General features: G+C 34.1%; 3 protein-coding genes across 3 annotated transcripts; 2 read left to right on the top strand and 1 right to left on the bottom strand.

Annotated features, from left to right (window-relative positions):
- Nucleotides 1-18,768: 18,768 nt before the first annotated feature.
- Nucleotides 18,769-22,148, top strand: EAF01_003952 (uncharacterized protein; the record flags this gene model as incomplete). The annotated part of the gene is made up of 5 exons (XM_038912206.1): nucleotides 18,769-19,018; nucleotides 19,096-20,930; nucleotides 20,981-21,403; nucleotides 21,458-21,844; nucleotides 21,900-22,148. The coding sequence occupies 5 exons, from the start codon at nucleotides 18,769-18,771 to the stop codon at nucleotides 22,146-22,148; spliced, it is 3,144 nt and encodes a 1,047-aa protein (XP_038771890.1).
- A 999-nt stretch (nucleotides 22,149-23,147) lies between these two features.
- EAF01_003951 (uncharacterized protein) lies at nucleotides 23,148-24,219 on the top strand (the record flags this gene model as incomplete). The annotated part of the gene is made up of 2 exons (XM_038912205.1): nucleotides 23,148-23,642; nucleotides 23,698-24,219. The coding sequence occupies 2 exons, from the start codon at nucleotides 23,148-23,150 to the stop codon at nucleotides 24,217-24,219; spliced, it is 1,017 nt and encodes a 338-aa protein (XP_038771889.1).
- A 190-nt stretch (nucleotides 24,220-24,409) lies between these two features.
- Nucleotides 24,410-25,044, bottom strand: EAF01_003950 (uncharacterized protein; the record flags this gene model as incomplete). The annotated part of the gene is made up of 3 exons (XM_038912204.1): nucleotides 24,410-24,814; nucleotides 24,869-24,926; nucleotides 24,989-25,044. 3 exons carry the CDS (start codon nucleotides 25,042-25,044, stop codon nucleotides 24,410-24,412), a joined length of 519 nt encoding a protein of 172 aa, XP_038771888.1.
- Nucleotides 25,045-26,621: the final 1,577 nt, after the last annotated feature.

Raw genomic sequence — 26,621 nt, 5'->3', positions numbered from 1 at the left:
TTTTAGTCTCTAAATTCAACCCATTCAATTTACTTGATACATTGAGGTCATAGATTCAGTGCAATTAGTCCAGACTATTGGATACCCTGCAGAGGGTTGAGACGATGACTGATTCTGTATAGTTGGTTTTGTGCAATGTTGATATCAATGAATTTACCCACAAGTACCCCTTCATTTCTCCAAGCTTCCCTCTTGTCTTAGCATTTATTACTTTTGCAATAGCCAAGCCATGCTGGCATAATATGTTTATGATCTCAGAACTCATGGTGAATAGTCAACTGGATCAACTTTTTATCCAGTAAATGCCTATATGCCACCAACGTTTTCCAAGTCCACGCACCCGTGGGCATCGTTCAGAATATCATATCTTCTTTCTTTCGAGTCCATATACTCGGATCGAAATCATATCCGAAGCTAAATGCTTCCCAGAACTGGTTGAATACAATATGACGATCAACGACCGTGTTAACATAGTGGGCTTTTCTAATTTTGATGCGGCATCTAAGTCTTTGACACTATTAATATCTCCCATCATGTTGCAGCTTGCAAATATCCAGAGACCGATGCAAAAATGCTGCCAACGCATATGAAATGACATTTCACAACTGAGGCACCCAAAAGTACTACTCTGCTTGTTCTCGTCTTGGATCAGTTAAGTCATGGCCCCTCTCGCATGCCGGGTTATCTATACGTACTCAATTGTGGAATTAGCAGAATCAATATACTAAACAAGATTACCTGATCGACATTCGATCAAACTTCAACGTTCCTGTGAATTCTGGCAGGTGGCTTTTTGTCCATGTTCTCTGCTGCACATCCAATCTAACATGAAGTATTTACAGAAAGTTTTAGCAAACCGTGGCCAATTTTCTATTCTTTATTGTGTGGTGCATGCACATGTATGCACATTTATGCTCGGAGCTAGCCTTGGTTCCCCAAGGACCTAACTTTATGTCACCATGCGCATTTCTTTCTCCCCTAGCGCCGTTGGTGTATCTAGGATCGAAAATTATGTTGGCATGTTAACAACAACAAAAACACTGACGGAAGGCTTCACCTGTGCAAGTGGTAAGTAGAAAACTAAAGCGGTTGCTTCTATAACTCATTTCGGATTTGACCCTCGCATGAATTTGAGTACTTTGCTATCTCTCTGAAGTGGAGATATAATCCAAGTGAAGTGTTCGATAATAGATAGGGTCCAACCAGTACTTACATCTTGTGCCTGTTCAACAGGGCAACTTCCAGTCTATCCCCCAAGGTGCGACAAATGGGCTCCGTCGCTTAACAGGGATCTTACCAACCAACCAGATCATTAGGATTTTGAGAATTCTTATATCATTTGGACTATATTTTATGATAACTATTGAATATTTATTTCATTATAAAAACGAGTAGTTATTTCAGCATCGGCCTTATTCGTATTATCGATATTATTCTTTTAATATTTATACTAAAAAGATTAATAAGTAATTACAACCTTTAAAGAATTATACATATAGAAATATAATATATATTAATAAAAGTAGTAAATAAGTTAGTAATAGTTTTTAAAGTTTCAATTTAATGATTATAAGTAGTAGTTTTGATTAAAGTAGAATTTTATTAAAGTCTTTTTATTATTATATATATAATAGTAATAAAGGTATTATGAAGATTTTAATATTCGAGAGGAGCTTTTTGTTACGACTGAGGTCGTCACATGACTAGATTAATTGAATATCACCTGACCAAGGTGTCCCACTGAGTCTCACTGAGTAAGGCCCAGTGGGACACAGTGGGAAGTAGTGGGACAACAGAGAACGAAGGTCTATATAAGGGAATGGGTTTCATTACAATGTAGAGCTTCGTGCTCAAGAACAATCATTAGTTTCATTACTATAGTTACGAGAATTGCAACCAATTACAACCTTATTGAATTCCTACTTGAAGTCTAGTCTAAACCACCTCGAGAGATCTCTAGACACTTCCACGTGACCCTAGAGGCAGCTCCCGTAACACTTTGAGCACCCTTTCTGCTTCAAGTACCGATTCAATACCAACCGCCAGTATGGCAGCCAACAGTTCTTCCAGAAGCCAACCGGCCCCAGTAAGCAACTTCGATGATGTCGAAATGACTGATGCTCCCAAGGAGATCATCATCAATGAAACACTCAAGATTGCCTTACCAGACAAGTACCAAGGAAGTCGACAGGAACTCGACACCTTCCTATTACAACTCGAAATCTATTTTAGATTCAACCAAGACAAGTTCATCGAAAAGGAATCTAAGAGTATTTGGGCCGTGTTATACCTCAGAGGCGAGGCAGGCAAATGGATTCAGCCATACCTGCGCGACTATTTCGAGCATGACGACAGGGAACGCATGCAACCCACAAGAACCATCTTCGACAGTTTCGAAGGATTCAAGACAGAAATCCGTAGGATCTTCGGAAACTCCAATGAGTTAGAGGTAGCGGAAGAGAAGATCTTCAACCTCAAACAGACAGGATCGGCATTGAAGTATGCTACGGAGTTCCGAAGATATGCGGGGACAACTAATTGGGACGAGGTCGCCATCATGAGTCATTACCGTAAAGGACTCAAACCAGAAGTACGTTTGGAACTTGATAGGGAAGGGGAGGACGATGACTTGAACGGACTAATCAAAAGCTCCATCGATGCTGATGACCGCCTATACAGGTACAAATAAACCCAACGATCATACAAGCCTCAGACAAATCATAGGCAAGGGCGCTACTGCAAGAATGAGGGCAGACCACGTTACAGTACACAGAGTTACGGGGACCCTATGGAACTAGACGCCATGCACTACAAGAAGGGGAATGATGATCCAGAAAAGGAACGAAGACGGGAACACAACTTATGCTTTGAATGTGGAAAAACAGGGCACTGGGCAGCGGATTACCGAAGCAAGAAGACAGGAGGAAAGAAAGGCAACTTCAAACCCAAGTTCGGCAAAAGCCAACTTAATGTTACCTTTGTATCCCAGGAATATCCAGCTAAAACCGAAGAAACTGAGACCTTCACCAGTGAAGAATTCCGGAAATTATTGGACGAGTTACCACGAAACCAAGAGGGTATGAATGCAGTAGACTTGTGGGAACAAGAGTACTACCGAACCCCATCACCTTCTGCAACGGAAGAATGTATTAAGGAAGAGATATCAGCAGATCACGTGATGATGAGCTGGACTGCTTGCTATAATGAATTCTGCGGAATCCATCGATCAGATAAAGAAGCAATCGGATGGTTCCTCAAGAAAAGAAAGACAAGGAACCAACAATTCAATGAAACAGACAAAAAACAAGTTACCCAGCAATTGAATGCTACAGGACAAGCAGGACAGATATACTGCAAAGTCAAGATAAACGGACAAATACAACAAGCCATGATAGATTCAGGGGCTACAGGAAATTTTATTGCACCAGAAGCTGCAAAGTACTTGGGAGTCCCACTCCAGAAGAAACAAAAACCCTACCAATTGCAGCTAGTTGACGGACAGCTAGCAGGATCTGACGGGAACGTTTCACAGGAGACACGACCAGTACGAATGAATATGACCCAACATTCGGAGGTTATACAGCTTGACGTTGTGCCATTGGGCCAACAACAGATCATCTTAGGAATGCCATGGTTGAAGGCACATAATCCCAGAATAGATTGGTCACAAGGAACAGTGACATTTGATCAGTGCAAGGACGGTTATGACGACATGTTCAAGGCGTCTGCGAGACGTAACACGCGCTCAGGAGAGTTGAACGCGAACAACACTGGCGACGTAGGACACCTAGTCCAGGGTTCTTTATTAAGAGTGAAGGCCAGTACACCTCCTCTACAAATGTAGAAGCCAATGACACAGCAGGAAATCGCAATCAAGGTAGAAGAGCCTATGATACCAGAACAGTACAAGAAATACGAACATGTGTTCAAGGAACCAGGGATCCATGAGGCTTTGTCAGAACACAAGCCATGGGATCATGAGATAATATTGGAGGAAGGCAAGATGCCTGTGCACACCCCAATTTATTCAATGTCAGTCGATGAGTTGAAGACGCTCAGGGAATATATCGATGACAATTTGGCCAAGGGATGGATCAGGGAATCCACGTCCCAAGTGGCAAGCCCAACTATGTGGGTACCCAAGAAAGATGGTACTAAGAGACTAGTTGTGGACTACAGAAAGCTCAACACGCTTACAAAGAAAGATCGATATCCACTTCCATTAGCTACGGAATTAAGAGATCGATTAGGCGGAGCGACAATATTTACCAAGATGGACCTACGAAACGGGTACCACTTGATTAGAATGAAGAAAGGCGAGGAATGGAAAACCGCTTTCAAAACAAGATACGGGCTATACGAGTACCAAGTTATGCTGTTCGGGCTAACCAACGTACCAGCTATTTTCATGAGACTCATGAACAATGTGTTGTCACTATACTTAGACACTTGTTGTATATACTACTTGGACGACATCCTAGTATATTCAAACAACAAGATCTAATACATCAAGGATATCAGTAGCATTCTCGAAAGCTTAGTCAAGGCAGATTTGCTATGCAAACCAAGCAAATGCGAATTCCATGTCAAGGAAACAGAATTCTTAGGGTTCACCGTATCAAGCCAAAGGCTCAAGATGAGCAAAGACAAGGTTAAGGCAGTGCTCGAATGGAAGCAGCCGACCACAATCAAGGAAGTACAATCCTTTCTAGGATTCGTCAACTTCTATAGAAGATTCATCAAGGGTTATTCAGAGATTACTACACCCTTGACCACGTTAACCAGAAAAGATCAAGGAAGCTTTGAATGGACCGCCAAGGCGCAGGAGTCCTTCGAAACGCTCAAACAGGCAGTGGCCGAGGAGCCAATACTGTTGACATTCGACCCTGATAAGCAAATCATAGTGGAGACGGACTCCTCAGATTTCGCTATAGGGGCAGTTCTGAGCCAACCAGGTCAAAATGAGAAATAGCAACCAATCGCATTCTACTCTCGAAAGCTATCACCAGCCGAATTGAACTACGAAATATATGACAAAGAATTACTGGCGATAGTCGACACATTTAGAGAATGGCGAGTATATTTGGAAGGATCAAAATACACAGTACAGGTGTATACGGATCATAAGAACTTGATTTACTTCACCACAATGAAGCAGTTAAACAGACGACAGGTCAGATGGTCGGAAACCATGGCCAACTACAATTTTAAGATTTCATATGTCAAAGGATTAGAAAACGCTAGAGCCGACGCTCTTAGCCGAAAACCAGAATATCAAGAAAATAAGTCGTACGAATCGTACGCAATATTCAAGAAAGAAGGCGAATCACTGGTTTACAATGCACCACAGCTCGCAGCTACGTATATATTGGAAGACAACCATCTCAGGGTCAAAATCCAATTACATTACGATAAGGATGCTACGGCTATACGCATACACAAGACAATAAAACCAGGGTTCACGATAGAAAACGAGACCATATACTTTCATGGAAAAGTATATATTCCGAGTCAAATGACCAAGGAATTCGTGACGGAACAACATGGGTTGCTGGCACATGGACATCAGGGAATTGCGAGAACATTCGCAAGATTACGGGAAATCAGTTACTTCCCACGAATGAGAACGATAGTTGAAGAAGTTGTTGGAAATTGCGATACCTGCATACGGAATAAGTCCTCTAGACACGCTCCGTATGGTCAGCTCCAGACCCCAGACATGCCTTCTCAGCCATGGAAGTCCATTACATGGGACTTTGTGGTCAAACTACCACTCTCGAAAGACCCTATTATAGAAGTTGAGTACAACGCAATACTTAATGTAGTAAACAGATTGACAAAATTTGCATATATGATACCATTTAAAGAAACATAAACTGCTGAGCAACTAGCATATGTATTCTTTAGAGTCATAGTAAGCATACATGAAGTACCAGATGAGATAATCTCGGATAGAGACAAGCTCTTTACCTCGAAATTCTGGACTACCTTATTAGCACTTATGGGTATTAAGAGGAAACTATCAACAGCCTTTCACCCACAAACCGATGGTCAGACAGAAAGGACCAATCAGACAATGGAGGCATATCTTAGATGCTACATAAATTATCGACAGGACAATTGGGTAGAGCTATTACCTATGGCACAATTCGCATATAACACATCGGAAACGGAAACCATAAAGATTACACTAGCATACACGAACTTTGAGTTTAATCCTAAAGCATACCAAACATCGATACCATAGGAAGTTAATGCAGAATCAGCAATAATACAAGTCGAACAATTAAAGGATTTACAAGAGCAGCTTGCTCTTGATCTAAGATTTATATCTTCCAGAACAGCAGCGCACTACAATACGAAACGTAGTATGGAACCTACGCTTAAAGAGGGGGATAAAGTTTACTTGCTACGACGAAACATCGAAACCAAGAGACCAAGCAATAAACTCGATCACAGGAAACTAGGACCATTCAAGATTGATAAGGTAATAGGAACCGTCAATTATCGATTAAAACTACCAGACACGATGAACATCCACCCAGTATTCCACATATCCTTGCTCGAACCAGCACCACCAGGAGCGCCGAATGCGCCATTAACGGAAATCGAACCAGTCAACCCGAACGCCATATACGATGTCGAAACAATACTAGATTGTAAATACGTCAGAGGCACAATCAAATATTTAATCAAATGGTTAGATTATCCACACTCAGAAAACACATGGGAATTCAAGGAAGATCTCAGCTGCTCTGAAAAGCTACGGGCATTCCACCTGAAGTACCCACACCTGCCAATAAAGCCTCAAGATCCGCTTCGGACAACTCAGGCAAAGAAGAATCGAAAGCAAAGGAGTCGTCGATAGGACCAGCAACAGAGGCAGACGCCATTTCTTTTTCTCTCTCAACACGCTCTTTCTCTAGCCTTTCCTTTTCTTCCAGAGCATCAAGCTCATCCAAATATTTAAGGCCACGGTCGGCCATGCGCTGACGCCGCTCGCGCAACAACTTTTGTTGTTTCCTAAGGCGAAGGATCTTCGCCATAGCCTCTTCTTCCTCCGAACGAAGGCGTTCCTCTTGACGATCCAAGGCACGTCAATCGCCTTCCCGAGGAACTTCTCGATCCCAATCCTCGGCCAAAGGAAACTCAGCATCACAAGAAGAACGTGCACGCACGCATTCAGAACAACGAGAGCGATCGGAACGAGACAAATCCTTAACACATCGATAACCATCCAAACGACAACGCGAACACGGAATCATTTCGACACTACTAGATTCAATAGCCTGAGCAAGAAGGATTTGTTCCTTACGTTTTCGAACAGTTAGGTGATTAGGGGAAATAGTGGTGATAGGCATAATGAAAGAGCCCAAGACCATTTGATTCACCGGCCGGGTGGGGAAATGGAGCATTATAAGACGCTTGGGACAAGCGCTAGTCTAGGAAGGGGATAGTGTTACGATGGGTAACAGAATGCCATGTGATAAGTGTCACGTGGTGAAGTCCCCAGGAGCCAGGGCTCCAAGGAGGTCCTTGGGAGCCAGGACTCCAAGAAACTCCAACCAACATCAGAGTACGAAGATCTATATAAGGGAATGGGATTTCATTACAATATAGAGCTTCGTGCTCAAGAACAATCATTAGTTTCATTACTATAGTTACGAGAATTGCAACCAGTTACAACCTTATTGAATTCCTACTTGAAGTCTAGTCTAAACCACCTCGAGAGATCTCTAGACACTTCCACGTGACCCTAGAGGCAGCTCCCGTAACACTAGGGTCACGTGGAAGTGTCTAGAGATCTCTCGAGGTGGTTTAGACTAGACTTCAAGTAGGAATTCAATAAGGTTGTAACTGGTTGCAATTCTCGTAACTATAGTAATGAAACTAATGATTGTTCTTGAGCACGAAGCTCTACATTGTAATGAAACCCATTCCCTTATATAGACCTTCGTTCTCGTCTGGATAGCTTGGGTAGACTGTCTATCCTGTCTATCCATCACGTGACACTTGCCCCGTGACCTATATGATACTACTGCTTATCTAACCTGTGCTTACTAGATAACCTGTAACCGCTATCCCTCCTGTGCCTACTGTAGGATAGGTGCCAACAAAAGATATGTACCTATCTTTTAATCATTGCTTATTGATTCGGTTACCGCTATCTTTCGTTACCCTTTAATCCAACTGTCCCTACAGTGCTGTTTTCGTAGGTTCCAACACCAAGGCCTTAGGTTTATCTTATAATCCATGTTGCGGTGCGGGTACCTCCGTAACACCTATAGGCAGCTCCCGTAACACTGTAGGTATTTATTATTATAAAGATAGATAAGTATTGATATGAGAAGGTATTTCAAAGTAAATATAATATTCTTTATATATATTACAATATATACTCTTATTAATATAATAGTAAATGTATTTCTTATACTTATAAATATAGATTATATTAGGATTATAGAATAATTAATATAAATATCCTATATAATATTTATATAGTGAATATATAGTAGGATAAGAATGAGGAAATAATCTTTAGGCTCTAATCTTTTTTTTAGGAGATATAATGAAAAAATGTAAGTAATGTTTATTAGAAGAAAGGAATTTAAAAGAATTTTGATAATTAAAAGGAAGAGCTTGAGGGAAAGAAATACTTAAGGGATGTAGAGATTGTAATTAACATAATATAATATAAAGAATAAATAAATCTTATATAAGAGATTAGATGAGATATATTATGAAAGAAAATAATATGGAAGAAAAGAAGTAAATAAAGGTATAATTATCATAAAGTAATAATGAATGATAATAAAATTATATAAAAAGAGAAGTAATAGATAGATTGAATTGATTAAGAATTAGTTATTATTATTATTATTGAGATATTTATTATTATTATTATATAAATAGATATTATATTCTTAATATCTTTATATACTTTGTTATTTTACTTCTTTTTATTTAAAATTATTAAATCGATATCTTATTTTTTATAAATATTAATTGTTTTAGAAGATTTAATATGATATTTTATATAAAACTTTTAGAACTTATTTTTTAATATGAAATATATAAAAGGATGCTTATTAGATTTTTTATTATATTTTTAATAGCTTTTAATTCTAAATTCTGAGTATATAGTTATATAAATGTGAATCTTTAAATAAAAATAAATCTTATTTATTGTTATAGGATATTATAAAAATGGTCGTAATCTTAAAAGTTCTTTATCTTTTAGGTTTTGTATATATGAATTCGTTTATTTTTAATAGAAAGTAAAGGTAAAATAGATTAAATAAATTATAATATTAAGTATTAATTTGAAAAAGGAATTTTTAATTGAAATTTATATAATCTATAGGTTTGAAAAAAATCTTTATGTTCAAAATAGGAAGAATATTTGAGTATAATGTTTTTATATTAATAAATTAATATATATAATGCATTTGTTAATTTCCTTATTATTAATATTATTTATAAAGTTATTAATGTTCTTGTTCAATATACAGACTACTTTCGGAGCTCATTTGTCGCACCTTAGGGTTTAGTGAATTTCCGAATCACACATCAGGTGGACATCAAGAGGAGACCGAGAACTTACGATATGTCATATTCGAATAGAAAATAATACATATCGGCTCCGAAGCTTAAGGGCTCGTTTAGTCTACACTTTTAGTCTTACATAACAAAATACTCATAATAAAATACTCATATAATATAAGAAAAACATTAGATTTAGAGAGTGTTCGATAAATATTAATAATGTAATTAATTTAAAATAATAAATTTAATAAAATGAAATATCGAGCTTTTAAGAGTTACTACTATAGGTTATGACTATGTCTTTTTAAGTTTTCACTTATAGTATGATTCTTGTTAATTGCTTGTTTTGCTAGATGATTTAAGGTTATTTTCGTATTCTAATCGAATCTTTAGAAAATTCATATGGTTTTAGATTAATTAGTTTTCAGTCATGAAATCAATCTTATACTACGTAGTCTATGAAATGTTCAAGATATTATACTCCTCAAATCATTTTCAAATCTACATGTTAATCAAGAACATATGAATCATTAATTTATCTGACTTTCAAATTTCGAACAAATAAAAATAAAAATAAGAGGAATAAAAAAATACGAATAAATCTATTATCGTCTTCAGTTTATAACATTAAGAAGAATGTTATAAAATAATTTCAAAAGTCTATATTGAGTATTGAGTGAAGTATTCATATATAAGAGTTCTAAAACAACTCGTTATAAATATAACTATTCAACTAGTAATGAAATTTATAAGGCTTTAAATTAGTAAACTCATTTATACATAATATTGACTTTAGAAATCTGATAACTTATAATATTAATGATAAATTATTCTCATATTTTTTCAACATTATTTAATTACTCTTTTACTTTAAAATTAAGAGGTGATTGACTTTCATATACCTTAGAATTTATAATAGAATTCAATCTAAAATAACTAGATACTAGATATTTGAAATAGAATCTTTAATAACAGAAGATATAGATTTAATAGGGAATCAATAGATCCTATAATAAAAGGATATATTCTAATTATTATTAATGAGATTTTATAAAAAGGAAATAGATTCTACAATAGAAAAGTAAATTCTATTTATTTAGAATACATTCTGTAATGAAATAATAGATTTTATAATATAAAAATGGATATTGATTATTTCATATTAGATTCTATAAGAGAAAAATAGATCTTATAAAAGGAGAATAGATTTTAGTTATTTCAGATTAGATTTTGTAAATACATTACTTCTTTTCCTTAAAAAAGAGTTTCTTAATAAACTAAAATTTATGAATTCGAAATAGACTCTAGATAGAATCTATTATAGAATTTAAAGCATATAAATATTAACTATTATAAATTTTAGAATATAAGTATAATTAAATAGGTTTTGAAAAACATAAGAGTAATTTACTGTAATTTTAATTTTAATTTTATTGAATTATATAATCGAATATAATTGTAAATTCAATAAAAATCTAAGAATTATTAAAACGGTCTTTTAATCTAATTCTATAATTATGTATAACGTAGTTTATCATCGAGTGGACTATATCATCGAGTGGGCCACTTCAAAATACACTAAAATTAGCCTTTTCCTAATATTTACATTTTAATAATTAATTAGTATTTTTTAAAAAAGAAAAAAGATTTATTAATAAGAAAAGATTTCTTATACAAATATTTAGTTTTTATATGAAAATTGATATTATATTTTATAAAAATCATAAATTGTTACGATTTTCGTTACAAAAATATTATTTTAATAATAACTCCTATATTAATTAGAATTTTAAAAAGCAAATTAGATTTCTACAATATTTATATAATTAGATTTCATAATTTCAAATTTTATAAAATGATATTATTAAATGAAGAAAGTACACGGTTACGCACAGACGAATTTTGTATGTATTTATAATAGTCCACTCGATGATAAACTACGTTATTAAACATTTTAAAGAATTATATTTTAAAAATATTATAAAAGAAGCTATTTCTCAGCCCTTTATAAATAAAAATACTAATAATCTTAATAATTCTTTTTATAATTATTCAGAATCTATACTTATATTCAAATTATATAACTATTAGAATTCTAAAATTAATAGTCCTTAATGAGACAAATAAGGACATATTATAATATAATTATAATACTAGTATAGTTTTAATAGTACGTACTAGTATTAAGGAAGTGATACTTTTATAGTTATAGTAGTACTAATATTAATGAAGTGATATTTTTAGAGTTCTCGAACCCCTGAATAATACTAGTATTATATTTAATTAGGAACTTAGAATAAAAAAAGTGTTATGAAAGCTACTTTTAGAGTTACGTAAAAGTGGCTAGAGATCTTTCAAGATGATTTAAATTAAACTTCAAGTAGGAATTCAATAAGATTATAATTGATTATAATTCTTGTAATTATAATAATAAAACTAATAATTGTTCTTGAGTATGAAGTTTTATATATAAAGAAATTCTATTTCTTATATAGATTTTTATTTTCTATAGAATTATAAGACTTTGTTCTGCTTGGATTTTTTGAATCTTATAGATTTAAATATTTATTCTTTAATCCCCTAGATTCTCTAGGTCCATTATATGATCGTTTGACCATGTAACATGGTATGTTGAATATCGTCGTAACAAAAAGCTTTTAATGATTCTTAATAAATTTAATATTACATTAATTTTATAATATAGAAATTATATTAGAGCTTCAATATACTCTATAATTATTATAAACCACATAATATTAAAAGAAAAAGTAAAAGTAAAAAAATCAAAGCTTTCTAAAAGACTTGTTTTAAAACTCTATTATAATGGTATCCAATATACCATGTCATATGGCCAAATGGTTATGTGATGGACCTAGAGGATTTAGGGGATTGAAGAATAAATGTCTAGATTTATAAGATTTAAAGGATTCAAGTAGAACAGAGCCTTATAATTCTGTAGAGAATGAAGGTTTATATAAGGAATAGGGTTTCTTTATATATAGAGTTTTGTGTTTAAAAACAATTATTAATTTCATTATTATAATTATAAGAATTATAATTAATTATAATCTTATTGAATTCCTATTTGAAATCTAATCTAAATTATCTTGAGAGATCTCTAGACACTTTTATATGATCTTAGAGGTAGCTCCCATAACAAACTCTAAAAGTCAATTTATATTATTACTTTAGAGATAGATATTTATAATATAAATTCTCTTAATCTTATTAGGGGCCTACAAGCCCTCGAACTCCTTACTTTTTGAGAAAGTATAATATAATAATGTTTATTATTATAAAGATTAAAAAAATAAACTTATTAAATACTTACAGGCAAAGTCGGTTTACTATTAAATTACTTTTATTTTTTATAATTTTCATATTTCTTAGAATCTTGATTTAATCATTTTATTTTGAATTATATTTCATTATATAATATTGTAAATTACATTTTAGAATTACATTTCGATTTTTTCATTCGAATTAGTAATTGTAATATTAGATTATAAAAGCTTTAAGTCTAAAATGATTTTATTAATATAAACTCTACGATACTTAAATATCTCCTTTTATATTAATTATATAAGCTTTAAAGCCCTTAAAAGAATTTAACTTTAATCTATTATTTAAATCATGATATTGAAGCTAGTATTATAAAAATTAGATTAATTGAAAGGTCTTAGCTTCTTCTATATGATTATCTTTTTTTCTTTTTTTCTCTTAATTGAAACTGACTTCTATAGAATAATTTAAATGAATTTTATTAGAAAAAATCATTCTAAGTTATAATATTACAATACTATAATATTAAGAATATTATATATAGAGGTTTAAACTAATTATATTGTTTAAATCGAATCTCAAGCTTAGCGAATCAACTTTTATATATATATATAGTACTTCGGTTTTCGCGAATAGTAAGATTATTAAGAAGGTAAACCTTTAATAAATTATATATTTATAAGACTATGTTCATATATTAATTTCGAATTTCTAAAGTTTATTGTATTTTTGTTAAAACCCTGAAGTGATTTATATAAATACTATGTAAATCTTAATCAATTAATAAGCTTTAGTATATTTTTTCAATGTATTTTTAATATTATTTACATAATAGCTTCCTGGACCCACTTTAAGTATTACTAGTAAATTTTTACTAAAAGCCTTTTGAAATCATATTTAATCAATTTAGATACTTATAATTATAAGACTTATAGAGTATAACTACAAGGACTAACGAATAATACGTTAAGTATACTTCTACTATATTAAGAGTATATATATTATACTTAATTAGGAGTACAGCTCAAACATTATATCTCAATCAGATATAATATAACATCAGAATACTATAAGAACATATTCCCTATTTTCACTTGTCCCCTTGAGATTCTTAGATTCTATCAAAATATTAATTTTAAAGCTATTTAAAGATCTTAAGCTTTTTGAAAGAATAATCTATATACTAACTTAAATAGAGTAAATTTAATGTAAACTTTTAATAATAAATCTAATATTCTAATATTCTTCGCTTACCTCTCACTTCTAGCTCGGAAAGAGGCCTCGAAGGCGTCGTTTAGTATTGAGTAGACTTAATAGGGTGTATATACAAAGTATATAAATAAAAAGGTTGTAATTATTCTATCTAACGTAGTTTATCAGTGCGTGCATCATATCAGTGCGTGCACTACTTCAAAATTATACTAAAATCAAGGTTTTTTTTAATATTCATATTTTAATAATTAATCATTATTTTTAGAAGAGAACAAAATATTTGATAAAAATTATAATTTAAATATTCAAAAATTTAATTTTTATATAAATATTTCCATTATATTTTAAAAAAAGATTAAAATTGTTACGATTTTCGTTACAAAAAACTTTTTTTATAATAATTATTATATTAAATCAAATTTCTAATAATTGATTAGAAACTCTTATTATTTATATAAATAATTAACTATAATGTTTTTTAGAAAAAATTAAATTATATTAATAAATAAAGAAAGTGTACGGTTACATATAAACAAATTTTATATATAAAATGAATAGTATACATACTAATATAATATACGTACTAATAAACTATATTACTCTCTTCGTACGAAGAGGGAATTACTAAACCTACTTACGCACGGAGTATATAAGTGTAGTAAAGCGTGACATGTAATGTCACGCCCCTAGTCAAGTGTTCTAAATTTAGTCTGTAAATCTAATAAATCTAATAAATTTAACTCTCTTTTTAACTTTCTAATTCTCTTAATTCACTTTCTTTTACCTTTTGACGAACCTCTTTTTAATTCCCCCTCTCATTCTCTTTTCAATCAATTCTTTTTTAATTCTATTTCAAAAATATCTTAATAAATTCTTCAAATTATTTAAATCTTTATTAAATCTATGATCCTAAACCTATAAATCTAAATTTATAAATTTGAATCTATAAACCTAAGATCCCTATCTCTTTTATTATACCCCCACCTAACTTTTTAAAACAATTAGAAATATCTATCCAATCATTCAATAATAATATTATTATTATTAATTTTCATCTAATAAGTATAGATTTAAAACCTATATCCTATAATCTCCTAAAGAATATAAGAATATATCAAACTAAGGATTTTCAAAAATAAAATGATCAAATAATTACAAAAAGCATTTTTAGTTTATAACAAACTTTATAAAATTATTCAAATACAATCCTTCTATTTTATCTAAAATGAATATATATTATTCTAAAGTCATACTCGTTTCTATTTTAAAAAAAGGTAATAGTTGAAAACCTACTCTAATTATACAAAAAAACTAAAACAAAAAAATAACTATTCTGATTAAAAATATTATTTTAATATCGTGAATAAAATTGGTAATCAAATTTATAGCTATTTGATATATAAGAGTTTTTTTAAATTAAAAGTTAAAAATACTCTAATTAAGGATTATTTATTCTATTCTTTATATAGTAATAAATTCTAATTCTTTGGAAATATAAGAAATAAATATAATAAACCTTTAAGAATATATAAAGGATGTATATTTCTTATTTATTTTAAAAGAATATAATTATCTCTATTAGTTTTCAGACTTATAAAATAAAGTATTTATTGTAAAGATTATATATAATATATAAAACACGAAAAAAAACTAAGAAGAGTTTTTTCGAAATAACTCTCTAATTTATATTACATTCAAATCAGGAAATTATTTTATATTCTCTTTTACAATTACTAAATTAGTATTTATTCAGATTAAGTAATTATTATTATCGATAAAAAAAGGAAGTATATTATACTTATTTGAAATATTGAAAATAATCAATACTATTATTATATAGAATAATCATATTAAATGAATTAATAAAAAAGAAGATTTCTATAATAATTTAGATCTTTCAATACTCAACAACCTTATAAAAAGATCTTATGTACAAAGAAAAGGGTTTTAAATATAAAAATATAAAAAAGTAAAATCTCTTCAAAAAGCCCTATTTTATTCAAGAAATATTTTTAATAAAATTATTAATATATAGAAATCAAACCTTTTTATAATACCTATAATTATCCTATATATATAAAAATCTTTGAATCTTAATATAATATAATTTATATACATAAGAACAATCCTAAAGTATAATAGAAATTATAATATATTAGTATTGATTATACTTCTTTATAACATATAATATACTATTAATTATTTATAAAAAAGATTAATTCTTAATAATATAATATTATTATTATTATTATTATATTAAAAATCGATATTGTAATTCATTTTATACTTATTATATAATTTATTTTAGATTATAAATATATCAAATATAAATTAAAATCGATTATATAATTATTAACCTCTTTTACTATAAAATTATAAAACCTTTTTATTGAAAAAATAATATTAATAAAACAAAATAAAAACAAAGATAATAAATTTCAAATAAAATCTAATTGATTTAATTAACATTCATTAAAAACAATAAATTATTTTATATATATATACATAGAAAAAGTTTTATAAAATTCAAATTAAAGATTCAAAAACAAAAATTATATGAAAATTATTTAATTAATGAAAATAAGTATAATTTAATGTTATATCTCTATTAACTTTTATTTATCTACTATGATATTTTTAAATTCTGTTTAAAATCAAACAAAGTTTGATTTAAAATAAATCATTTTTGATTATTCTATAATTTTAAAAAATTATTCGAGATCGAAATTGAAAAGAGATGTAGATTTTTGAATTTTTATATTTAAAATTCCCTAGAATAAGCGAATTTACTCTTTTAAAAATAATAAATTTATTACTTTTTTCATTTTGAATATAAATAACTTTTTTTATTATGAATAAATTCTTATTTAACTATTAAACTAATTACATTGTTAAAGATTGAAAAGATATCAAAAAAAAGTACTTTTTAAGTCAATTTAATAATTTCAACTACTTTTATTTCAATGATTTCAATTTTAATTCTTTAAGAACTTTCATATAATATAATTATTATATTAATGAATTATATATATCAATTCTAGTTTATTTTATCGAAAGCTGTTGAAGTTATAATTGTTTTAAATTTATACTATGCGTCTTTAATTATTTCGCCGAATAAGTATAAAGACAACAGGTAGATCAAACCCAAACTCATCTCGCTGTCTTTGAATCATATACCTATCGATTATAGATTCAAAAGCTCAGGCGTACATAAATCGATCTCTTATCGATAAAGCCGATGAAAATGTGACGCGAAGCATGGACTCATGATACTAAGCGTTATAATCATCGGATCGTGAGTTCAAATGGCCAGAAGAAATAACTCAGCTGTGTTTGCCGACACATAGGATTAGTTTCAAATTCCTATACCCCAACAGATCTCTTCATCGTCCAACAATCAAGAATTGGTATATATCAATTTCATTCTTCGCCGATCAGTACACCACAAACCAAATCCGAGTAAAATCAATCGAGTCTAAACTCAACAACATTAGTTGATGGACTCCTCTCAAGCAATTCTGAATGTATTTCCATCGCTGGTGGGACATCTACAGTCGCACCTGCCCCTAAAAATACGCGAGAAGACGTTGAAAACCCAAAATACCTCAGGGCTCACATCAGCCATGAACTACAGCATTACCTTGGCAATTTTGAGATTCTATCCCATAGGAAAGCTTTTTGCAAACTCAACAATGATAAGAACAAATAAAAGCCCTACTTGCTTGCTGCTACATATCAATTGTTCTCATGGCCATGTCATAATTCCGGGACAACTGCTGACCAACCAGCCCATGTGCTTTTGCATCATCGATATTGTTCAGTTGACATCGCCCGACTATCATGAAAACAGAGCCTTGGCCGCAGCTGATTGTTATCATCAGCGAGAAAAAATAACTAGAGAATTGGAGTGTCTCAAAGTGTGAGTATGGATGGAAGGGGCATACGCCCGTTTTTGGTGTCACCTTTAGTAAAACTCCAATCAAGCATCACCTCTAATCTATACACTGATGATATACAGAGCAGCTCAAAGCTGGCGCCAAAATCACCAGATATATAGACTTTACCAAGATTTCTCCATACTAGGGCTTTGCCCGTGACTAACATACACGCAGGACTTGCTGGCTTAAGGAACCAACTGAATGAAGAGAGAAGAACGAGATTCTACGACTTGCATAAATGACATGATCTCCATTCTTGAAGAACTGTCTAAGTTACATTGAACAGATTAGAGATTAACCCAGGCATTAATACATGCAATATATAGATACTAGACCACTCAAAACGAATGAGATATTGGTCTTTCCCAATTTTCAAGAACTTCAGGATCTTCCCGAATTCTGTGTATAAGACATCCCTTTCATGTGTCGCCTAGATGCTTCTACTGAAAAGATGCATCACCCACTTTTGATGATCTTGCTGCACCATATGTACATCCAAATTCTCAAGAATGGTTTTTAGGTCAATCATATGATTTGTGTGTGGTCACACAGACGTACTTCTCAACACTGACTGTCATACATTTGACTTTCACGTTCCCATCGCTCTTCGTTTCCATCATATTACCAGAAAGATTTGAAGTGCAGATATTGGATTCCACTTTACACACCATCAACCATTGTCAAGGTAAGATTTGACTTCAATACTCTGATTATTATACCTTCACTCTTGGCCAGTGCTTGTTACTGTCTTAGCACTTGTGACTCTCGTCTGAACTTGGGAGTTCTAGAAATGGTTTCAAGTCCTCAAAGCGGCGATCCTCGTTGGGGAACTGGTCCCCCTAGTGATAACTTACGCTTGAGCCATGCAAAAAGTGAACGGCGGTACGACAATTCAAGTACTTATTATTCACCACCATCGCCCTCGTCTTCCACGGTCAATCCTTTGTATCCAACAATACAACAAAGTCACTTGCTCTCTTTAAATCCTCTTGCAACATCATTTAAAATTGCAGAAACTCCATCATTTTTTCACCCACCTCGTTCATTTCCATCTTGCTTACTTCTCCACCTGCCTTTGTTGATAAATCACCATTGATTTATCAACAACAGATCATAGATCGACAACAGGAAATCCTTGTTTCAATAAGCAAGTGGAACGCACCTTTCACTGAGACCATGGCATCCTTTAATTTGCCCACTGGTCAGCCAGCTCCAAATGCATTTCAATATAACAACAACCCACATGGCTTTCCACCATCTCTGGCAAACCTTCAAAACACAAGTCAGGATTCAGCAAATTCAAACGATTCCTTCCGAACACAGGTACCACTCCCATGGAACCTGCCATCCGATTATGAGGATAGTGGTGGAGTTGAGATGTGCGATCCAAGTCCTTTTGCTGAGCCTCCACCTTTTGTGGCACCTGAATTTAGCAATGGCCGCGCTCAGTTTCAACCATTTACCAATCAAAATTCCATGGTGAACGGTGCTTCTGCTGGAGCTTATAACCATGAGAATGAATACCAGATGCAACAACAGCAAACTTATCAACAAGAAAACTTTACTATGGGGTTGAATGGTATGAACGGCATGCATAGCATGAATTCATTCAGCGGTGCTAACAATGCATATCAATCACCACCTTACAATGGCCAAATCGGAGGTCTCCCAAACCCTCACATGAGCACCGGTCACACAGGAAATTTGCAGCATCAGCATCAAAATCAATTCGGTTTCAATGGGCATGGTGGTCCTCCAACTCAAAGCAACTTCCAACAGCAGAACATGGGTATGCGACCACAATTACCACAAATTGCTACTCAATTTCCTACACATCCTTACAGTCCTCAATACAATCAGACCTACTCTGCTCCACCGATTGGAATGAATCCAGCACAGTTTTACGACAATGTTGGCGGTGGCAATTATCATGGCCCAAATTCTACACCAAGTTCAGCCTCGCGTATGGTATCCGACTTGAAATTTAGTAACCTCAGCCTTGGCGGCATGAGTCCAAATGGTGTCGGCCCGAACGGCATTCAGAACAATGGTTACGGCCATGGCAGCGGCGTCGGTAATATCGGCAATACTGGTGGCATTGGCCACAATGGTTCAGAGCAGAATCGTTCCAATGGAAGTTTCTCGGCTGTAGCCAACAATAACAATATGGCTGCCAATGCTCGCAACGCACAGTATTCCTCGCTTGTATCTGTCGGTAACATTCATCACCCACTTCCTCCAAAGCCACCATTTCAAGCGCAAAACACCCATGTTTCCAAACCCAATTCTGGCAACCAGCCTTACACAGCAACTAGCAATAATCCTCGATCTGTTGTCCATACTCCTCAACAGCAAAAGCGAAGCCTTCAAAGTGAGAAAAGTGATCCAAGTCAAGAGAGCAGCAACGACATCCAATCACCTGTATCGTCCAACGGTCGCTCACTATCTGCTGCCATTCCTGCTTCCGAGCCGAGACCTAACTTCACACCCTTGCTTCGATCTAATCGCGGCACATCCATCACCGCATCTGTAGATCGTGCTCAGCACATTAGCGATTGGGTACAAAATACACCGACTCGTGGAAGTGTTTCGCGCCAAAACTCTGTCACAAGTGACAACTTTGCTGAAGTTGACAATACTCCTACGATGCCGAACTATGACGCTGGTAGAGATCATCGCCCAATCAATAGTTCCCACGACGCCATCCCAGGTGGTTTTACCCCACGCGCTCTTAGCGTTAATCCCTTCAATCCTGTCACCACACTTGCTCCTTTCAGCCCAAATTCTCGTTACGGAGATGCTGGTGGCATGAGCCCCTTGCTTCGTGAGTTGACCAGAAATGGTACTGTTACGCCAACTGCCGAAGAAGCTCTTGATATAAGTTTCATGCCTTTCGAGGAGTACTGCCGCCAAGCCAAGCCTGCACAATATGGGGTTATGCGAATTAAAAACGTAAGTCATGGTCGCCGATGTTTGATAACCATATATTAATTCATTCATAGATTCCATATGGCGTAACAAGACAAGAGATTCTTGCATTTCTAGGCCGTAACGCAAAGATCGCAGCCTCGAATGACCACGAGCCCATCCATATTATTATGGAGCGTGTCACCAGCAAGACACTTGACGCCTATGTTGAGTTTATCAGCTTTACTGAGGCTTCAAATGCAATCACACGTTTCGATATGAATCGCATGGGCGGCAGAGGTGGTCGTCTTGGACAGCGCCACGTCGAAGTGGAGTTGTCTTCCCAGGAAGAGTTGATGAAACAGCTTTTTCCAAAGGCCAAGAACGTTGAGTGGCACGGAAATAAGCCCACAATTATTGAACGCGACGAGAATGACAAGTATAACTCTGGTTTTCAGGGTTTCGTTAGCCGTGAAGAGTTGGTTATGCTGGTTAAGCATGTTGAGTCCCCACAACGTGTAAGTATTTATAAGTCTGCCTACGTCATTCGAAATTCTACTGACATCAAACAGTCCCCATTCTCTAAGGATTGTCCGCAACGACCATTCGAATGTCTTGTCAGTACCTTGATCAAGTTTCCTTGGGCAATGGTCAACCACATCACTTGCCAAGATCGTGAGTTATTGTACAAAGCCACGATGCAATTGCTTGGGTTGCTTGTTGAACGTGTCGAAAACAATGATGATCCAGTCAATCTTAATGCCCAATTGTTGAAGCGAGTTTGGCGTACTGCTCTCAAGTGCGAGGGTTTCAGTCCCTGTATGAAAGACAACATTGTTTTCAAGATGAAGATTGATCCTACAACCGCGTTTGAGTGTGGCGTTCCACCACAAGCTGATCTCTGGAGCAATATCTGGACCATTGGACCAAGAAAGGATGTTGCTTATGATCTCGTTCAGGTAAGTCTCCCGAGAAATATTGATCAAATTGAGATCACAGGCTGATCAACAATAGTACTATGTCAAGCTTATCCATGATGCAACTACTGAGAAGAAGCAACTCACCTTGGCCGAGAAGGCTGCAGCCAGAGCCGAAGAGGTTCCTCGCCTTCCAAGTCTCTTTGGGAATCTTGATACGCTTGTTGATTACACTAATTGCCTTGATTTGACTCTTGCTGAACTTGCTGTGAAGGAGTGGGCTGCATTCGAGACCGCAATTCGACGAGCACTTACTCCAGCTTTGGAGGCCGGTCCATCTAACTGATAGAACCATACCTACCAAGCAGTTGATGCGTCCTAGTCTCTAATGTCAGATACCATTTCGCATTTGTTTTCAATTCTCGGACATAATTTGTCGAACTTCTTAGGCATTTCTCTACATTCTCATTAGGCAAGCCTGATATCCGGATAATTTCGTTCTCCGAATCTTCCCGGAAATCACAAGAGCTGGACTTGAGTTTTCTTGAAATCCTCGATTGTCGTCGATTGTTCATATTTTCTACTTTCCTCATATTACATCTGTCTACCACCAACTTGATGAATCGTGAAGCCATCCTCGAAATCATCGAAACACCGTCATATCATTGAAGGAACAGCATTGTTGATATCCTTCTATTCGCATCATAAAGGGTCTTACTATCGAGAGAAGTCCGGCATGTTTGGTCTCACCTGGAACGTCAAATTTTGCATGACCTGTTCTTGCATACTTTTCTCATGACGATAGCTATCGATGCTTTGGTGATTTGCGTAAGTACTTGAAGGGATTTGAGTTTTTGATGTCATTTGATTGGGATGCTCGATTTGAGATTATGATGATTTGGGTCAAGTTTCTTCTTTGGTTGCTTCGATTCTTGAGGTCATTCTGATGACATCTTGGTATTTGCATCTCTGTAGTTGTCCATTCAGATAGTACAAATCCAATACCTTAAATTTTTTAATACTGTGCCATTGCCAACAATGAATGTCAGGTCTGTGTAGGAGTAAGCTGTAAATGAAGAGCTTATTTGATGAATATTAGGTTCAAGTAGGAAATGAACCCAGATATCTGATGGTTGGAAGACATTGGATGAGTATCATCATCCTCATGAGATGAGAGAGAAAGGGAAGGAAAATGAATGTGTGAAAGTTAGTTGAGATGTCTCGGAATATCTTCGGCCACTAATTATCCAAGTCCTTCGCTTCACCACCCAATGATTTCATGATCCATACATTCCCCCACCAATTCTTCACCCCTCCATCACATGAGAGACACAAGAGAGTTAAAATGTCTTTACCTCAATCTTTTATCAGCAAGAAGAAGCTAATATTAAGCAAGCTTGCTGTCCCTACAGATGAATACGATGACCTGTCTCCTAAAGGGTCCGTGGATGAAGGCATTCGAGAATTAATAGATGAAATAAATTCTCTTGAAGGTTGTGTCACGACTAGTAGTTGTGCTGGACGAGTGAGCGTATTTTTGGAAGGGAAGAAGAATTCTGATGATGGAGTCAAAAATCAAGTTCAAGACGAGACTGGTATGGATGGTATTCCGGATGTGAGAGCTGAGAAGACAGCCGGGTTTGGTGGAAAAGGAGGGGGTGGAAAATGGTTATATGTTTCTCACGACGCAATTGAAGACGAGGCACTGAGCAGGCAAGAAAATGAAGGAACTCTTTGTGAACTGCTGGGGATGCGGGCGAATGGTGGTGATTCTATGATCCCTCTCCCGAAGAGCAAAGAAAGAGATTTACGGCATATTCATTTTAAATTTGAGCCCATGGTATGTTACTTAGCCTACTCTGTTCTTGAGGTCTAAATGCTGACGTCTGAAGTAGATCCTGCATGTCCTTACCGCATCTTTGGAGCAAGCGCAAAAAGTGTTATCAGCTGCATTACAAGCGGGTTTCCGAGAAAGTGGTGCATTGAACCTAATATCTACAACATCCGAGCCAGCAACTCCAATGGTAGGAATAAGATGCATGGGTCTGACGCTTGAATCATTAGTTGGTGTATATCACGAGGCTTTTGACCGAGGAGTTTGCCTTGTCGATAACGGGCAATTAAGTACGTTGATGAGAATTTCTAATGAGAGATTCGAAGAGAACACGAAAAGGATTGAGAGATTTAGAGTATTATTGAATGAGGCAATGAATCCTGTGGAGAAGAAAAAGGTAGGAGAAAATGGGGAGGACTGGGAGGATCCTCAGGCTAGGAAGGAGCGGAAGCGTGCGGAAGGGTTGAGGAGAGCCCAGGAACTGAAGGAAGCAAAAGCGAGAAGTGGGAAATCTGAGAACCAGGACTCGGGAGAGCTTTCAGTAGGCCCAACACCTGTAGATTATAGTGAGACTAGAATCTGATGCATTAATACTTCACATCGTCTATGATAGTGTACCCAAACTTCCACGCCATGCATTATTTCTGTTACACATATTCTATACACGGTGGGCCCTTGAACACCTTCGTTGGTTTCTTTCCATCCTTTTGTCCTCCATTCGACATTTTTTATTCATCTTCCTTTCCTTCTCCCCTCATACAATCATACCTCCCTTATCGAACAATACCCTCAACCCATTTACCCTCCAACCTCCTAACCTCTTGTCTGAAAGCCTCAACCTCTTTGTAACAATCCAACGGCCTCCTGTCGTTATCCCTCAAACACTTTACCACTGCACTCTTTGCATTCTCAACCCCCTCATCTAATTCCAGTACCTTCTTCCTCTGTTCCAACTTCTTTCTCAAGCCCTCCACATCTTTCTGAACCGCATCTCTACCCAATTTTCTCAAGCTATCACCTGCCGATTTCTCCTCAGATGGGGGCGAAGATTCCTCGGTGGAGAGTTTGGCGGTTAATTCTTCGAAATCTTTGTTGGCGCGCTCTTGGAGTTTCTTGAGTTCGCTGGCGACACGGGCTTGAATGTGGAGTTCGAGAGTTTTGGCACGAGTAGAATCGGACTTTTGAAGTATGTTAGAAATTCTCAGATCTATAGGTCTGGGAGAGAGTCTTACCTCAGAACTCGATTGCAAAGAATCTATGAGTTGTTCCGAGAACCTTACAGGTGTTTCACTGCCGGATACCATTAGAGCTTGCTTGAAGGAAGATGTAGATACATTATTGGGAAGAAATACCTAGACCATACTTGGGCCTTGGGAGGTTCCTCCGGTTTCGAAGCTCCAGATCCCATATTAACTGGTGTAGGAAGGATCAATTGCTTGAAAGGTATAATTTACAATTGTGACCTCACGAGCTTGGGATTTCTTAAGGCTCGCTGAAAATCGGAATGTTTTGAGCCTTGTGGCCTCATATCGGAGCTGTGTTTATCCATGACCCGAGCCACATTTGAGGCGTCAGTGGCTCAGTGGCTCGGTGGCTGAAGTTCAGCAATATTTTGGATCTCAACTTAAAGAAATAAAAATGGACTTTGGATGTTCCCACGAGGATGACCAATTCCAATAAACTCAACGATCAACTCAATTAAGCTTCACTTGCATGTACATCATCGTTTCTTGATGAAAGGAACAGAAAAAGGCTAAAATTCAGGTCTATCTGTTAACATGATGATCTGATAGAGCATATTGTACTGATGTTCTACTAAAACCACGAGGTTTCAATCCTAGAGTTTCGTACCCAGGCCGCCTATTCATCTCTTCATTAAAGTAGTACCTAGATTTTGTAAGATTTCATGAGTTATCGATTCTTTTCTTTTCACTTTACTCCTTTGAGCGGTTTCGAAACTAAAAACTCTAGAGATATATTTTTATTTATTCGAGATATATATTTAACTATTTTCCTATTCTAAATAATTATAGATTCGAATTTTTAGTAAACAATGATATAATTTTATTAAAATCTAATAAACACATTTAGCTTAACATATTAAAAGATTTATTAAATAACAAACTTAATAACTTTAATAATGAATATAATAGAAATTAATATAATTAAAGATATTATTATATGAATATTAATTATTAGAATCTAATAAATAGCTTTAATTTATTAGCTATTAAATTACAATTGTAAGTAAATACGGAATATAATAGTCCTAAGTAAATATAGAAGAAACTAGCTCTTTTTATAGTGTTTATATAAGATCTATAACTGTTAGTTCGAGAAGAATATAGAAGATATAATACTTATAGTATTCGTAAATCCAAAATGTCTATATTATATTCTACCTTTAAAGCTAACTAAATATAAGAAGTTATAAGCCTTATATAAACATTATAAGAAAAGCTAATCTCTTTTATTTTTACTTAAGATTATTATATTCTACATTTATTAATAATTATAATATAATAACTAATAAATTAAAGCTACTTACTAAATCCTAATAATTAATGTTTATATACTAGAAACTCTCTTTTATAATTTCAATTCATAACTTTATTAAAATCTAATAAGATTACTTTCCTTATTATTCTATTCTTTTTCAACTTATTTTATTACTTTAATATTAAGCTTATTTATATTAATAAAATTAATAAATACTTAATATAGTTTTCCCTTTATTATTATATTAGTTGAATTAATTAGTTTATTGATTTATATAACTTTAATAATCTTTTTTCTTTTATAAGATTAATATAATATTATAATATCGATTATTAATCTTTTTTCATTAATTATATCTAACTTAATGAGTAAGTTATTGTCACGGCGCCAACTACATAATCTGTAGTTGCCTTCGTGCCTCAGGCATAGACCACTAGCGTGCCCTACTTCCTATAAGTAGGGCCTCACCCTTCCATGGCCCTTCTA

Source organism: Botrytis porri (assembly GCF_014898465.1).
Source record: "Botrytis porri strain MUCL 3234 chromosome Unknown BPOR_005, whole genome shotgun sequence".
NCBI lineage: Eukaryota > Fungi > Ascomycota > Leotiomycetes > Helotiales > Sclerotiniaceae > Botrytis > Botrytis porri.
The sequence above is the reverse complement of the archived record's forward strand: the minus strand, read 5'-3'. Positions and strand labels throughout refer to the sequence as shown.